The sequence below is a fragment of the Schistocerca gregaria genome, chromosome 2 (assembly GCF_023897955.1).
Source record: "Schistocerca gregaria isolate iqSchGreg1 chromosome 2, iqSchGreg1.2, whole genome shotgun sequence".
NCBI classification, from domain to species: Eukaryota; Metazoa; Arthropoda; class Insecta; order Orthoptera; family Acrididae; genus Schistocerca; species Schistocerca gregaria.
In genome coordinates this window covers 380302366-380320020 of record NC_064921.1, presented here as the reverse complement: position 1 = coordinate 380320020, position 17655 = coordinate 380302366, and the positions used below count along the sequence as shown (strand labels likewise).

General features: G+C 38.3%; 1 protein-coding gene across 1 annotated transcript in view; it reads left to right on the top strand.

The window, feature by feature from the left end:
• The window catches only part of LOC126335783 (anoctamin-4-like), a 274203-nt gene that overhangs the window by 178776 nt on the left and 77772 nt on the right, over nt 1–17655 (top strand). The window contains exons 11-14 of the mRNA XM_049999245.1: nt 5253–5419; nt 7786–8003; nt 8667–8828; nt 11375–11518. Coding sequence (XP_049855202.1) covers nt 5253–5419; nt 7786–8003; nt 8667–8828; nt 11375–11518 — 691 coding nt within the window. The remainder of the gene's footprint in view (nt 1–5252; nt 5420–7785; nt 8004–8666; nt 8829–11374; nt 11519–17655) is intronic.

Here is a 17655-nt window from a genome sequence, read left to right as displayed (position 1 = left end):
CTGGTACACACTCTCCATACCACCTGGTATCTCTTCAACTTATAGTGCTGTGGCCAGAACTCATGTCAGCAGATCTTCTTCTGTCTCTACAGGAGTCTTGTATGTTAAATTTTGCATATGAGCTCACAAGAAGTAGTCAACAGGAGCTAAGTCTGATGATGTGGTCGTGTGGATGGACCACATCAGCCTATCCATCTTACTCCGCACCATCTTTGAAATGTCTCCAAATCAAACATGCGAAGTGAGGTGGTTCACCATCATGCTGAAACCACATTTCCTGGTGGACATTCAGCGGCACAGCTTCCAAGAATGAGTCCAATACATTTTGTAGGAAGATAAGGTACGCAGGACCAGTTATCTTGAGTGGAACGAGGTATAGCCCAATCACATGACTATCCACAATACCTGCCCAAATATTAATACCAAGCCAGTGCTGAAATCCCTGAACGTGTGTGGCATGAGGTTTTTTGTCTGCCCAGACATTACCGTGTTGAGAATTCAGAACACAGTTCCTTGTGAACTTACATTCATCTGTGAACAGAACTCAACATGGAAACTGGTGTGTCTATGCAGCGGTGCGGAAACTACATGTGGTAGGCAACGTGTTGTGGAAAATTGGCTGGATCCATAGTGTGTACCATTCATTAAGTGGTATGGAATTAACTGTTGCTCCCACAGAACGTCCCAGACAATACTGTGACTAAAAATCACTACACGCATAATTGTTCGAGTACTCATTGTCGGCATCTCTTCAATTCAATGCCGTACACCTTCTTCGAATTCAGCCATGTGACATTGCCATGGAGCACCACAGTCCTGCCTCCTCACGATGGAAGTACCTGTTTCTCAGAGCCGCTGCATAAGTTGGGCAAATAGTTTGTGTGATGGCAAGCTACATTGTACTAAACATTTGTGATATAGCTGATTAGCAGTTTTTCTGTTCCCTTGAGCTTTGCCATACTTAAGGAGCATATCTTTGTATTCCAAAAAAGTGTAACAAACCATTTTTTACTGTATCAGAGACATGCAGGCATTGAATAAATCTCACAGCAAGGCAGGTGTTAAGTGATATCAAGCGACCATCTGGTGTAGTACACATCGTCCATCTACTCTATTGTATATCAGACAAGCAATTCTGAGACTACTGTTTTTCCCTCAGCAGAAGTGGAAGGGTTAAACATCTGAACTGAAACCATCATAGCACATAAATAGTACATTTCCAGTTACGGGTTCCTATTCAAATATTATGTACTCATGCTGTTAAATTTATTGGTTGTAAGGTTATAGAATCCAGACGATGAAAGTTCCTCATTTTGCCAGAGGTAGTTTGCTGTTACAGTATATCAAAACTCTGTTTTGAAATCAGTGTTATTTATTTTTCTTCATATTTCTTCTTTCAGATTTCTACAGTGGTTACAAATGTCTTTTTACCAAAATAACATAAGTAGTTGCACATTCGCAGAGCCAATTACTTTTTGTTGAGTGAATGTTATGGAATTGGTACCTTCTAGTTACAATAATTTCATAATCATAACATGAATTTTAATGAAAGTAATAGAAAAACAATAGCTATTAAACATAATGAATTTTCAACATCAATTTGGTTTTAGATTAGAAGTTTTTGGAATATGACAAGGCAAAACAGAGGACAGGAGAGAAGTAGAGAAATGGAAAACACTAGTAGGGATAGAAGGTATGTATAGGGCTGGAGCAGGAGCAGGGAAGTGGGTAGGATAGGGATTAACAAAGGTTGAAACCAGGGCGATTTCAGGAACAAAGGATATGTGTAGGGAGAGTTCCTATCTGCCAAATTCAGAAAAGCTGTTATTGGTAGGAAGAATCCAGATGGCACAGGCTGTGAAGCAGTCTTTAAAAATGAAGCACATTACGTTGGAGGACATGTTAAGCAACTGGATGGTCCAGCTGTCTCTTGGCCACAGTTTGTTGGTGCCCACTCATGAGGACAGACAACTCGTAGTCATCACACCCACATAGAAAGTGGCACAGTTCTTGCAGCTTAATTTGTAGATCACATCACTGCTTTCTCATGAGGCTATGCCTATGATGGGATAGGAGATCTCTGTGACAGGATTGGAGAAGGTCTTACCAAGAGGATGTATGGGACAGGTCTTGCATCTAGGTCTATTGCAGGGACATGACTCATGAGGCAAGGGGTTGGGAGCAGGGGTGGAGTGAAGATGGACAAGGATGTTGAGTAAATTCAGTGTGCAGTAGAATAGCACTGTGGGAAGAGTGGCCTCAAAGAGGTACTAGAAATCCTGGCAGAGAATGTGATTCATCTGCTCCAGTCTTGGTGGTACTGAGTTGCAAGAGGAGTGCTCTGTTGTAGCTGGACAGCTACAGAGACTACTCATTCTCCACCAGTGTTTCATATAGCTCTCATTGTGCACTGAAACCAGAAATATGCTTACCACTCCTTCCACAGTGGTATTCAAACACCCTCTGAACCTAATCAACATCCTTGTCCACCCCTACTCCATTCCTGCTCCCATCCCCTTGCCACATGGCTCATATCCCTGCTATAGACCTAGATACAAGACTTGCTGGATACTTCCTCCCAGTTCCACCTACTCCAGTCCTGTTACACCCATTTCCTATCCTGTCAAAGGCAGAGCCATCTGTGAAAGCAGCTATGTGATCAACCAACTATTCTGCAACCACTGTACCACTTTTTACATAAGCATGACAACTAAGAAGCTGTCTGTCCACATGAATAACCAATGGTAAACTGTGGCCAAGAGACAGCTGGCCATCCAGTTGCTGAACATGCTGCCAACATGATATGCCTCACTTAAATGACTGTTCTACAGTGAGTGCCCCTTGGATTCTTCCTACCAACACCAGCTTTTCTGAATTATGCAGGTGGGAACCCTTTCTACAACATATCCTTCATTCCTGTATCCTCACTGGTCTCAGCTTGCACTACTCCCTGTCCTCCACTTACCTATCCACTTCCTTGCTTCTCATTCAAGTACTATACTTGCCATTGCACCTAATAGAGTTTGCCCTTTCTCTACTTCTTGCCTCTCCCCCTTCCTCTCTCCACCAACTCCAGCACAGCCTCCTGACATTGCACCTAGCAGCCCTATTTTGTCCCATCACATCCCTGCCTGCTGGCACAGACAACACTGCATTATCCTTTACCCATACCCTACTATTACTCCCCCTCACTGTCCAATGATGTCTCCTTACCATGACCACACATCCCAAAAGATTGCTGCTCATGTTAGGTGCACGTGCAGTTAGACCTCAGCTCACAGAGACATTGACCTTGTGTGTGTAAATTGTGCTTGTGTGAATGTGTGTATGTTCTACTTCAGAAAAGTACTTTGTTTGAAAGGTTATATGTAAATATTTTTCCATTGTGCCTGTCTGCGATTCAGTGGCTCCTCTTTGTGGTGAGTAGCAATCTATCCTTTCCGTAATATTGTTGTTATTACATCATAAACTTTCTGCTGACTTTGGTCAAAACAAAAGTGCATTGGATAGTTTCCAGAATGAAATTTTCACTCTGCAGCAGCAGAGTGTGCATTGGTATGAAACTTCCTGGCAGATTAAAACTGTGAGCCAGACCTAGACTTGAACCAGGACCTTTGCCTTTCGCATGCAAGTGCTCTGCCAACAGAGCTACCCAAGTATGACTCATGATCTGTCCTTATAGTTTTACTTCTGCCTAATAGTAAACTTAATTCTCTGTATCGAACAGTTCATACTCAGAATTTTGCATAATTCCTGATACTTAGCACCATGTAAGTTGATGCAGTGTTTAGTGCACATATCATATTTTGGAGTAGACGATACTGAATTCCTATTGGAGAATTCAATTTGGAAGTCCCTAAATCACTTTATAAGGATGCAGTGTAATTGCTTTGCTACTCATTGGTAATTGAGGTAGTTCTCCATTATTTATGAATTTAGTGTTGATAGGGCATTACATTCCAATTTTGTTTGCTGTCACATATATTTGTGTACAAAGAGGAATCAAATGAAAACAACAAAGTTGTGTTAGTGTGAGTGTGTATGTGTGTGTTTCTTGTCTAATTTTGATTTACTGGGTGAAAGCTATATTTGTGACAGTCTTTTTGTTGTGCTTATATGCAACTCAGCATCTCCACTAAATGGTGAGTGGCAACTTTCCTTTTCATAATATTGTTACATTCCTTCCTACATTTTCCATTGTTTGATAGATCTGTCCTGCACATATAACATATACTGATATTTTTTCCAGCAATGAAAAGTCTTTTATTAACTAATATCCATCTTTGTACAAAACTACACAATGATAACTGCCTGTCAATTCACTGTGTGTGTGTGTGTGTGTGTGTGTCCATGCTGGAGGATGACCCTAGCCCTGAAGAATCTCAAATTATCATTCATAAAGAAAATATTATCCTAAATGGCAGTCTTATATGGACAGATCACTGGTACACAATTGATGATGTCACTCTACTCTTTCATACCATTCATAGATGTGCATGACTGGTTGGTGAAATGTAATTGTGCACACTGTGAAATATACCTTCAAAGATGATAATAGACATCACTCAAAGGAACTGTATGATGTCTATGGATGAAACCTGATGCAAACATACAGACTAAATGTCAAATGACACAATATGCTGAGCAAACACAAATCATTGCAACATAATAAAAGTACCAAACATTTCACAACCACAAATGGAGTGTCACTCATCCTCTTGTTTAAAGGGACACTACATCCCATTTATGATACTTGGGGAATCTCCTGCATCTGCTCATTACTGTGATGTTACTTTCTCTAGCATACGATTTAAAACAAGTGGCCCAGACATAATTAGTAAAGATGAAATTACATACATCACAATTCAGCATAGAAACTATCCAGGAGTTGCACAATGAGCCACTATAATGCCTACACGTAACAGATCATAATTGATAGGTTTAGAAAAGCTACATGGAGATGCAATTAAGACAGTAAAGCAGTGATGCTACCAACAGTAAAAATTTAAACTCTGTACAAAGACTCAGTGATCAGGATGGATATGTGTCTGAATTCTGGTCATGGTTATGTTGAAATTCAAATTCCTTTAGTTGGGTATTTTCCTTTATTGTCATTTGCCTGAAACTGACATTAACCTGCCTTTCCTTTTTGAATCCTGTTCTCAGGTAGTGTTAATTCATCAATTAAATCTTTAAACAATAATTTCTATCAGTATTCAAATTGTTTGTGTAACTGATTTTTATGGTTTCAGCCTGGAGATCTGTAATATGTCTGGACCTGGCAATATCACACTCTGTCCACATTGTGACAAAGCATGTCCTTTTACCAGACTGTATCAGTCATGTACATTTGCTAAACTCACATATCTGTTTGACAATCCAGCTACTGTCTTCTTCGCTATTTTTATGTCTTTCTGGGGTAAGTTACTTTTTTATGTTTCATTTTGATCCATAGCATATGTCACTGTATGAAATATTAAAAACTTTAATGTTGAATTAAACACACCATGAGACTGGTATATAGTAGAGGTGAAAACTATGTTGGGGTTAGCAAAGGTGAGGAAAGTGACAGTGACACCTATGGGAATTATATACTATTTTATTTATTTGTGTAAACACAGTGAAAAGCTATTAAAGAAATTAGATGTGATTTAGTATGTATGTGGGTGTCAGACTACACATCCAAAGATTCACACAGCCCTCTTATAAGAATGTACACCATCTGTAGACATTGCTATGGTCCAACTCCAAACACGCCACACATGTCCCTGTGAATTTCACTCAGTTTATGCCCTTTGGGTCACAAATATCAAACTGCTCTCCGATGCTCTTCACAAGCTGGTGATAGTAACATGTGTGCTACTTTTGTTTCATAGTTCAGGCTTCTTTTACTAGAGGTGCATATGAAAACAAAATACTCTCTGGAGAGCAAACTTCAAACTATATCGTCATACAATTTCAACATTCCAACTGTGATATAAAGGGGGTGGGGGTGGGGGGGGGGGGGGGGGGGGGGGAATTATTCACAGATAAGTTAATGCAGAATATGTTGAATTAAAAATATGTATTTAAGGTTACAAAAGAATAACATTGGTATTATGAAGAGAACTCATGTCTGATGATAACGTTGTTGTGTTTTCTATAACTGAATATAATTTTGGGTTGGTAAATTGAATATGAAAGAAGAATTCATTATCAGCCACTAGATATAAAATGTTCTTGCACATAGATAAAACTTCAAACAGTAACATCAACTTTATATAAAATGCAAAAAGAAAGACAATTTCTGATACATACAAATACTATTATTTCATCCGCAGTACCATTGGTGGAAATGTGACCCAAAATGCAAATTAAGCTAATGAGTAATATGAATGAAATTAAATGAAACCGGACAAACTGAGATAAAAAATGTGGATGGTAATATAGTATTACAGGCCAAATCAGATATTGCTAATAATGATTTATTTGCATTTTATAATACCTGAAGTAATGTTCAAAACAATGTTATGGAGATATACTTAAATCTGTTCATGAATTGTGTGGAACTGCGGAGGTCCACTAGAAGTTGGCAGCATGAAAAATGGAAAGTAAGAACGTATTCCATACCTCCTATAGCCACATTGATGTATCTTATATTACAGAACAAAAAATTAAAGTTACACAGAGTAGAAGAATTTTGGGTTAAAGTCAACTGATGTGACTCTTGATGTAAAGTAATAAATGGTATATAAAATCTGAAAGTTAAGTATAGTAACTGAAGCATTTCACTATACTTGAACTTTTTCATTGTCAGCTTTTTGTTTAGTTTCTTTTCTGCTAATAATACTTTAATAACAGTACACCACCATCACTCAAAATCTTTATTTTCGTATTTAAATCTAAAGAATTTCAGAGCTACAGCTCCATGTTAAAGGACTGCTTGATGTTTTTGCGAGTTAAATCTTCAGTTTATCACCTGGCAGTAAATGAAAAACACATTCGTAAACCAAAAACTGTGTCATTCCTTTATAGTCAAGTGATAATAGGTGCAGAGATGCATCTCAAAAAACAGTCAGTCCTTAAAAATATAGGTGCTGCTCTGAAATGCATTGGGCATAAATAGATAAATAAATGAATGAAAAGGGTGGAATATAACTGACACATTTCTAAACTAGTTGCAGAAGGCTGCAGTTGAGTCAAATAAAAGCTACTATGAGTAACATGTATCGGTAAATATAGTTCACATATGACAATCTTATGAAAAGGATAGTTGCTACTCACCATATGGCGGAGATGCTGAGCTGCAGATAGGCACAACAAAAGGACTGTCACAAAATAAGCTTTGAGCCAACAAGGCCTTTGTCAAAAGTAGCAAAAGTAGACAACACACACACACACACACACACACACACACACACACACACACACACACACACCACAGTCTCAGGCACCTGAAGCCACATTATGAGTGTAGTATGGCTCCAGCTGCCAGAGACTGGTCATGTGTGTGTGAGAGTTGTGTGTGTGTGTGTGTGTGTGTGTGTGTGTGTGTGTGTGTGTGTGTGTGTTGTCTACTTTTGACAAAGGCCTTGTTGGCTGAAAGCTTATTTTGTGACAGTCTTTTTGTTGTGCCTATCTGTGAATCAGCATTTCCGCTATATTGTGAGTAGCAGCTACCCTTTTCACAATAATGTTACATTCCATTTTGGGTTTTCCACTGCTTCATTTTACATATGAGTTTCTTTTTTCTTAACTGCTCATTAATATTAATATTCTCCTAATAAATTCAAATGATTTTTGTAGCTACCACCTTTCTTGAACTCTGGAAAAGACGACAAGCAGTAATTGTGTGGGAATGGGACTTGCAAAATGCTGAAGAAGATGAAGAACCAAGACCAGAATTTGAGACATCAGTTAAAACATTTCGCATTAATCCAGTCACACATGAAAAAGAGCCATATCTTCCCACATGGAGCAAAGCTTGGAGGCTTCTGGCAACTACTTCAGTCGTGTTTCTCATGGTGAGGTTGTTATAGACAATGTGAAACTGTAGCTTAATACAAATTAATTAATGTTGAACTTCCATTTAACACATGTTTTTAATAAAACGTAGTATAATTAAATTGTATGTTAGTTGGTGTTTGTCATGGACACTACAGTACAGCCACTATGGTTGTTAGCTGCTTATTAGTGCTTGTTTGTTAAAAAGGAAGCAGCCTGTCTGCATGTGCATAATTTTCGTGTTCTCTTTGCTCTGATGAGAAACAATTTGCTACTAACTGTGCCATCTGTTATGCACTGTTTGAACTTTGAAAGTGAACTGATGCTTTGTTGTGTCACATTGGAAATGGTCTACAATTTGTTTCTGACAATGGAAGTTCTGATTTGGGGGAGGGGAGGGGGGCTTGCTTGGTTCTATGATGTGAAATGTCTGCTAAAAATTAATTTTAATTTAAGTAGAATGATTTATCATACACAGTGTCGAATCCAGCATTTAATGGTGAATTTGATTACAATGTCTTCAGTAACTGGAAGCTGGTCACAATTGATTATTAACATATAAAAATACTCTGGACTTTAATTTTATTTAAATTAGGGTTAGTGTATCTAATTTTACCACTTTTGTGATAATTAAGAGTGATAACTCTCATGAATATTCTGCAAAACTCATACTATTCTTTCAGGTTGTTGTTGTGATGGGGACAGTTCTAGGAACAATAATCTACAGAATTGCACTAATAACAGTGTTTCATAGCAGTGGAGGTTTCTTCAGTACACATGCCAAGATTTTCACATCGGTCACAGCTGCTGTTATCAACTTAACGATCATCATGATTCTGACTAGGGTAATATTACAAAATAAGTAATGAACTATAGGAACAAAATTTCTGCTATATTACTTTAAACTTTTATTGTTATTCTATTGTACATTCCATTTCTTCTTTACAAGTAACAAAAACTGCAGTAAGTAATTACTATCCATATAACAAGCACAGAGTGATCCTAAATCTTTAAAACATTACTGACTGTAGCACTCTGTTGATGTTAAAATATTCAAAGATAGCTTCAAATAATGAAAAACCTGGAATTTAAGAACAATATGCCCCCTCTTGCTAATGCTAAATTTAACATATTTATATCACATTTTCCTGGAACTGTCCAAGGTAATAAAGCAAAACTTTGCCAGGGTATAGAGTCATATCATGTACATTCACTGTTCTAGTCTCAAGTATCAAACATTGTTAGGAACACTATATACATTTTTAACGAAGATCTTAAAATTTATTGTAATTGAAAATATTTTTGATCATAATATTTGCCTTGGAGACTCACCGTCTATTCAGTTCTTGGAGAACTGTTTCTGAATTATGGCTAGACTTAATTTCATTTTGCTTCAGAACCTTTATTCTGCCTGCATTTCCATTATTGAAGGTGATCACAGCATTGTTGAGCCCAGTCTTCAGTGTTTTCAAGAAAACAAATACAGTTTTGGGCACTGTGTTCCATACAACATTGTTGAAAGACTCATTTACATTTTGAGTTTTTACTGTGAGGCATTTCTTCAAGAGATATGGATGTGCTACATCTGTACACATTGACTTTGTTACTGTTCCATCAGCTTCAGGGATGGTGTTTCAATGGGTATATTGAGTTACTGCTGCCTCAGCTTTGCTATATTTACATCCGCCAATTGAAAACAAGCTGTGTAGTGGCTACTAATTACTTGATGTCTTGTGGAAAAACATTGTCACTACTGCTTTTCTCATTCCTTCCAGGTTGTTTGTATTCTGTCTAGTGGCTTGGCCATAGTATTCACTAAGCTGATATATTGTTTTGTCAGTCAAACACGATCTAAGTGTCTTTCCATCTTCAAGCTCTTTGCAAGAAAAGTTCTGCCTGATTTTAAGCAGTTGGGTATCCATTACTTTTGCACATGACAGACACTTTCCAACTTTTGAAGTTTTAGGTCATCACAGAGCCTGCTGTCAATTATTGATTTGACAAACTGAAATCACAGTAACAAATAAATAAATTTAGCATAACAAATCCCAGATTATTCTTGAGGGAATTGAAAGATCTTCACAGCTGAGGCACTTTCTATTCCTCCATTGGATCCCTCATATGTTTCTGTGACATTTGTGTTCATACAATCGTTTTTTACTTGTTTTTTTCTGGTTATTATTGGTACCCACTTTTGTGAGGCCTTGGAAATGTTTTGACAATACTTCCATGTCAAGCACCGTTCTGATATCAGTACTTATTGCAGTGGCAAAAGAATGTTTTAAGAATGTTTTGATTGATGGTCCCTTTTCTGCCATGATGTATCAAATTCAGTGCAAATGTCATTGTTTCTATCGTTGTCCTTTTTTTTTCCTTCATTGGCTCTCTGGAATTACTTTTACTGTTTCTCCAAACGCATCTGTGTATCATGATACATTAGTAGGAGGCATGACAGACTGATAAGAGCACACAATCTCTAATATTCATCCCAAGAAATTATTGTTTTCACATTGTTCAGATGTCCAAAATTCGCTCTTATTCTCACGACTTAAACAAGAGGCCTCCAAACAAAGAACTAAACCATTTCCTTCGAAGCCATTTTCATAAATTATTATCTCTTCACCATACAAATTACAACATGCACTTTGATTAAAAATCATCTTTAGTACACTTGAACTTAATATTAAACTGGTTTCACTGTACACTTCACTACTGTTCACATAACTTTGTTCATTGTTGCTTTCCCAAATCTCCATTCTCTGGATGTAAACTTCCAACAGGATATGTTCAGTAGAATCTATTTTCCTTATTTCTTCTCTTCTTAAATATTTCATTTGGTGGAGTCATATTAAAGAGCGAAACACATCTCAATGAGCAACAAGTCCAAATATACACAACGAAAGGTGTAATGCACCTTACAAAATGTGGATGATACCATGCTTTATAACACAAACAGGAAGTGATATCACAACAACCAATGAAACAACTACTGCAGCAAGACATTCATAAAGCATTGCCTTCTGGAGCGAACAGTTCCCAAGATATCTTGCTGTAACAGAACAAGTGTTCATACAACCTGTAGAAATTACTTGTGTAGTAAATTATTTCAAAATAAATTAAAAATCCTTGGAGTCCTCCAAAATCAATGAAACATACATCAAATTAAATAGAAAACTCCAAACAACAATTTTCCATAAAAAATAAAAATCTACATTTTATATCCACTCAAACCTTCGTATTCGCCATAAGACAGATTTTTATTCACTACATAAAGAGAGCACTGAGCAGCAAAGAAGCTCATCTAAAAGTAAATTGTTGGATAAGAGAACCTGTTATATTAAACAAAATGTAGGGCTGTATAATGACTTAAATCAATACAATTTGTTTACAGCTATATCAGAGAATTGCAACACTTTTGACAAACCTAGAGAACCCCAGGACTCAAACAGAATATGAAGACAGCTACACTTTCAAGATATTTGTCTTTCAGTTTGTGAATTTCTACTCTTCATTGATCTACATAGCTTTTTTCAAGGTGAGCTTTTTTTCCTTCTTCATAATTATAAACATTGCCAGTGAAGGTAGAAAACCATGAATGGTTATAGTAGGCCACACTGTCAGTATTATTCATAGTTTTTGTCCTTCATTTAATGTAGACAGTTAGTAGTAATTGACAAATGAAGTGAAGGTGCAGATAGTATCATTTAACTTTAAATTCTGTCAGCAGAAAATGTAAAATCCACAAAAAAGAATAAGGTATCATAAGAAATCATTTTAAAGTCATTTTTAAGATTATTAAACAAAAAACAAATGAAGATAATGTAAAAAATATCTTAAATTCATGTCAGAAACTGATGGAAAAAAATGTGCTGAAGCTATGAAATATAAAATGCATTCTTGTGTTTTAAAAGACAAAATGAAATGCAGTTTTTCTATTCCTACAGACAGCATGTGCAGTCAAGATATTCATCTTCATGCATACAACTGTAAAAGTATTATAAAGTTGTTAGATTTATGTGGATCATTTAGCCTTCTGGCTTCAAATGTGTGGTTAGTAATACACTGAGGTGACAGCTGACATGGGATACCTCCTAATATCATGTCGGACCTCCTTATGCCTGGCATAGTGCATCATCTCGACTCAACATGTCACGGATTCAACAATTGTTTGGAAGTCCCCTGCAGAATTATTGAACCTTGCTGCTTGTATAGCGATTCATAACAGTGAAAGTGTTGCTGATGCAGGATTCTGTGCATAAGTTGACCTCTTGATTATGTCCCATAAATGTTAGATGGTATTCATGTTGGGTGATTGGGTGGCCAAATCATTCACTCGAATTGTCCAGAATGTTCTTTAAACCAATTGTGAACAATTGTGGCCCAGGGACATGGCGCATTGTCGTCCATAAAAATTCCATTAGTTTTTGGGAACATGAAGTCCATGAATGACTGCAAATTGTCTCCATTTCCAGCCAATGAATGGTTCATCTAGACCAGAGGATCCAGTCCATTTTGTGTAAACACAGCCAACACCATTATGAAGCCACCACCATCTTGCCCATTGCCTTGTTTGCAACTTGGGTCCATAGCTTCATGGGGTCTGTGCCACACTCAAACTCTACCATAAACTCTTACCAACTGGAATCCGGACTTATCTGACCATGCCACAGTTTTCCAGTCCTTGAGGGTCCAACCACAATGGTCATGAGCACAGCAGAGGTGCTGCAGGTGATGTCGTGCTGTTGGCAAAGACACTTGCGTTGGTCATCTGCTGCCATAGCCCATTAATGCCAAATTTTACCACACTGTAATGAAATATATTTGTTGTGGGTTTCACATTGACTTCTGCAGTTATTTCATGCACTGTTGATGTCTGTTACCACTGACAACTCTATGCAAATGCCACTTTGCCACTTCTCTTGGTCATTACATTGTCTGTGGTGAAAGATAATGCCTGAAATTTGGTATTCTTGGCACACTCTTGACTCTGTGAATCTTGTTGTTGTTGGTGTGGTCTTCAGCCCTGAGACTGGTTTGATGCAGCTCTTCATGCTACTCTATCCTGTGCAAGCTTCTTCATCTCCCAGTACTTACTGCAACCTACATCCTTCTGAATCTGCTTAGTGTATACGTCTCTTGATCTCCCTCTACGATTTTTACCCTCCACACTGCCCTCCAATGCTAAATTTGTGATCCCTTGATACCTCAGAACATGTCCTACCAACCGGTACCTTCTTCTGGTCAAGTTGTGCCACAAACTCCTCTTCTCCCCAATTCTATTCAATACCTCCTCATTAACTATGTGATCTACCCATCTAATATTCAGCATTCTTCTGTAGCACCACATTTTGTAAGCTTCTATTCTCTTCCTGTCCAAACTATTTATCGTCCATGTTTAACTTCCATACATGGCTACACTCCATACAAATACTTTCAGAAATGACTTCCTGACACTTAAATCTATACTCGATGTTAACAAATTTCTCTTCTTCAGATATGTTTTTTTTTCCATTGCCAGTCTACATTTTATATCCTCTCTACTTCGACCAGCATCAGTTATTTTGCTCCTCAAATAGCAAAACTCCTTTACTACTTTAAGTGTCTCACTTCCTAATCTAATTCCCTCAGCATCACCTGACTTATTTGACTACATTCCATTATCCTCGTTTTGCTTTTGTTGATGTTCATCTTATATACTCCTCTCAAGACACTGTCCATTCCATTCAACTGCTCTTCCAAGTCCTTTGCTGTCTCTGACAGAATTACGATGTCATCGGCGAACCTCAAAGTTTTTATTTCTTTTCCATGGACTTTAATACCTACCCCGAATTTTTCTTTTCTTTCCTTCACTGCTTGCTCAATATACAGATTGAATAACATTGGGATAGACTACATCCCTGTCTCACTCCCTTCCCAACCACTGCTTCCCTTTCGTGTCCCTCGACTCTTATAACTGCCATCTGGTTTCTGTACAAATTGTAAATAGCCTTGCGCTCCCTGTATTTTACCCCTGCCACCTTTAGAATTTGAAAGAGTGTAACCCAGTCAACATTGTCAAAAGCTTTCTCTAAGTCTACAAATGCTAGAAATGTAGGTTTGCCCTTCCTTAATCTAGCTTCTAAGATAAGTCGTAGGGTCAGTATTGCCTCACGTGTTCCAACATTTCTACAGAATCCAAACTGATCTTCCCCGAGGTCGGCTTCTACTAGTTTTTCCATTCGTCTGTAAAGAACTCGCGTTAGTATTTTGCAGCTGTGACTTATTAAACTGATTGTTCGGTAATTTTCACATCTGTCAACACCTGCTTTCTTTGGGATTGGAATTATTATATTCTTCTTGAAGTCTGAGGGTATTTCACCTGTCTCACACATTTTTCTCACCGGATGGTATAGTTTTGTCAGGACTAGCTCTCCCAAGGCCGTCAGTAGTTGTAATGGAATGTTGTCTACTCCCGGGGCCTTGTTTCGACTCAGGTCTTTCAGTGCTCTGTCAAACTCTTCACGCAGTATTGTATCTCCCATTTTGTTTTCATCTACATTCTCTTCCATTCCCAGAATATTGTCCTCAAGTACATCTCCCTTATATAGACTCTCTATATACTCCTTCCACCTTTCTGCTTTCCCTTCTTTGCTTAGAACTGGGTTTCCATCTGAGCTCTTGATATTCATACAAGTGGTTCTCTTTTCTCCAAAGGTCTCTTTCCTGTAGGCAGTATCTATCTTACCCCTAGTGAGATAAGCCTCTACATCCTTACATTTGTCCTCTAGCCATCCCTGCTTAGCCATTTTGCACTTCCTATCAATCTCACTTTTGAGACGATTATATTCTTTTTGCCTGCTTCATGTACTACAGTTTTATATTTTCTCCTTTCATCAATTAAATTAAATATTTATTCTGTTACCCAAGGATTTCTACTAGCCCTCGTCTTTTTACCTACTTCATCCTCTGCTGCCTTCACTACTTCATCCCTCAGAGCTACACATTCTTCTTCTACTGTATTTCTTTCTCCCATTTGTGACAATTGTTCCCTTATGCTCTCCCTGAAACTCTGTGCAACCTCTGGTTTAATCAGTTTGTCCAGATCCCATTTCCTTAAATTCCCACCTTTTTGCAGTTTCTTCAGTTTTAATCTACAGTTCATAACCAATAGATTGTGGTCAGAGTGCGCATCTGCTCCTGGAAATGTCTTACAATTTAGTACCTGGTTCCTAAATCTCTGTCTTACCATTATATAATCTATCTGATACCTTCTAGTATTTCCAGGATTCTTCCATGTGTACAACCTTCTTTTATGATTCTTGAACCAAGTGTTAGCTATGATTAAGTTATGCTCATGCAAAATTCTACCAGATGGCTTCCTCTTTCATTTCTTTCTCCCAGTCCATATTCACCTCCTATGTTTCCTTCTGTCCATTTTCCTACTCTCAATATCCAGTCACCCATGACTATTAAATTTTCGCCTCCCTTCATACCTGAATAATTTCTTTTATCTCATCATACATTTCATCAATTTCTTCATAATCTGCAGACCTAGTTGGCATATAAACTTGTACTATTGTAGTATGCCTGTGCTTCGTGTCTATCTTGGCCACAATAATGCGTTCACTATGCTGTTTGTAGTAGCTTACTCGCACTCCTATTTTTTTTATTCATTATTAAACCTACTCCTGCATTACGCCTATTTGATTTTGTATTTATAACCCTGTATTCACCTGACCAAAAGTCTTGTTCCTCCTGCCACCGAACTTCACTAATTCCCACTACATCTACCTTTAACCTATCCATTTCCCTTTTTAAGTTTTCTAACCTACCTGCCCGATTAAGGGATCTGACATTCCACGCTCCGATCCGCAGAACGCGAGTTTTCTTTCTCCTGATAACGACGTCCTCTTGAGTAGTCCCCACCCGGAGATCCAAATGGGGGACTATTTTACCTCTGGAATATTTTATCCAAGAGGACGCCATCATCATTTAACCATACAGTAAAGCTGCATGCCCTCGGGAAAATTAGGGCTGTAGTTCCTTCTTGCTTTCAGCCATTTGCAGTACCAGCACAGCAAGGTCGTTTTGGTTAGGGTTACAAGGCCAGATCAATCAATCATCCAGATTGTTGCCCCTGCAACTACTGAAAAGGCTGCTGCCCCTCTTCAGGAACTACACGTTTGTCTGGCCTCTCAGCAGATACCTCTCCGTTGTGGTTGCACCTACGGTGTGGCCATCAGTATCGATGAGGCATGCAAGCCTCCCCACCAACGGCAAGGTCCATGGTTCATGGGAGGTTTCTGTGAATCTTGGAATATTGAATTCCTTAATGATTTCTGAAATGGAATGCCTCATGTGTTCAGCTCTAACTACTGTTCTGCATTAAGAGTCTGTTAATTCCCATTGTGTGGCCATAATCATGTTGGAAGTTTTTCCACATGAATCACATAAGTACAAATGACAGCTATGACAGCTCTGCTAATGCACTGCTCTCTTGTACCTTGTGTACATAATACTACTACCATCTGTATATGCACTTATACCTTATGTATGCAATACTACCACCATATATATATGTGCTTATCGCTATCCCATGGCTTTAGTGAGCAAAGTGTATGCAAATCTTCTGCACACTGACTGATTGTCACTGAGTACCCTCTGAAACAAACAGTAATTGCACATTGAGTGCTTGCCACTGAGTACACTCTGTAACACATAGTAACATTAGCTATCTAAAAAAAGTAAACTCATATACTCATATAAGTAATACCTCTGTAGATATTTATGACACTCACAGAACAGTAGAAGAGTTTTAGTATTTGGGCAGCAAAATAACTGATGATGGTGGAAGCAGAGAGGATACAAAATGCAAACTGGCAACAGAAAGAAAAATGTTTACGAAAAAAAAGAAATTTGTTAATGTTGAACATAAATTTAAGTGACAGGAATGGCAGATTTTGTCTCAAGTTTGCCTTCTATGGAAATGAAATATGAGAAATAAACACTTTAGACAAGAAGAGAATACAGGTTTTTGAAATGTGATACCACAGAAGAATGCAGCAGATTAGTTGGGTAGATTATATAACTATTGCAGAGTCCTGAAACAAAATGGGGGGGGGGGGGGGGGGGGCGGGGGGATGGAAATTTAAGGCTCAATTTGACTAAAAGAAGGACTGATTTATACACTTTAGGATCATGGAGACCATTCACCAAAAAACAGAAGCATTAAGTTGATGATTGGCAAACATGAAGCAAAGAAAACTTGCTAGCTTTTGGAGTTACCCTTTGGTGAGCTACAGTGGAATACAGACACACATACACACACACACACACACACACACACACACACACACACACACACACATATATATATGCCTGTGCCTTGTATGGTGTCAGCTGAACAATGGTGTCATTGCTATTTTTTGGCAAGCTGACTGGTTGTAGTGGGGTTTGTGTCAGGAGGGTGGGTTGAGGAAGAAAGAGTTGGTAGGCACGGAGCTGGACTGCACAGAGGCTGTCTAGGGTATCAGGAGGGGGGAGGGGGGGGGTTATTGGTATGGAATGCAGGAAGGAGGGGTGACAGGTACAAGGGCTAGGAAGGTGGTGTACAGTTTTCAGAGCTGGTGGAGAGTGGGACAAGATGAAGGTAAAGTGGTAATGTGAATTGAGAAAAGGTGACAGAAGAGAGGA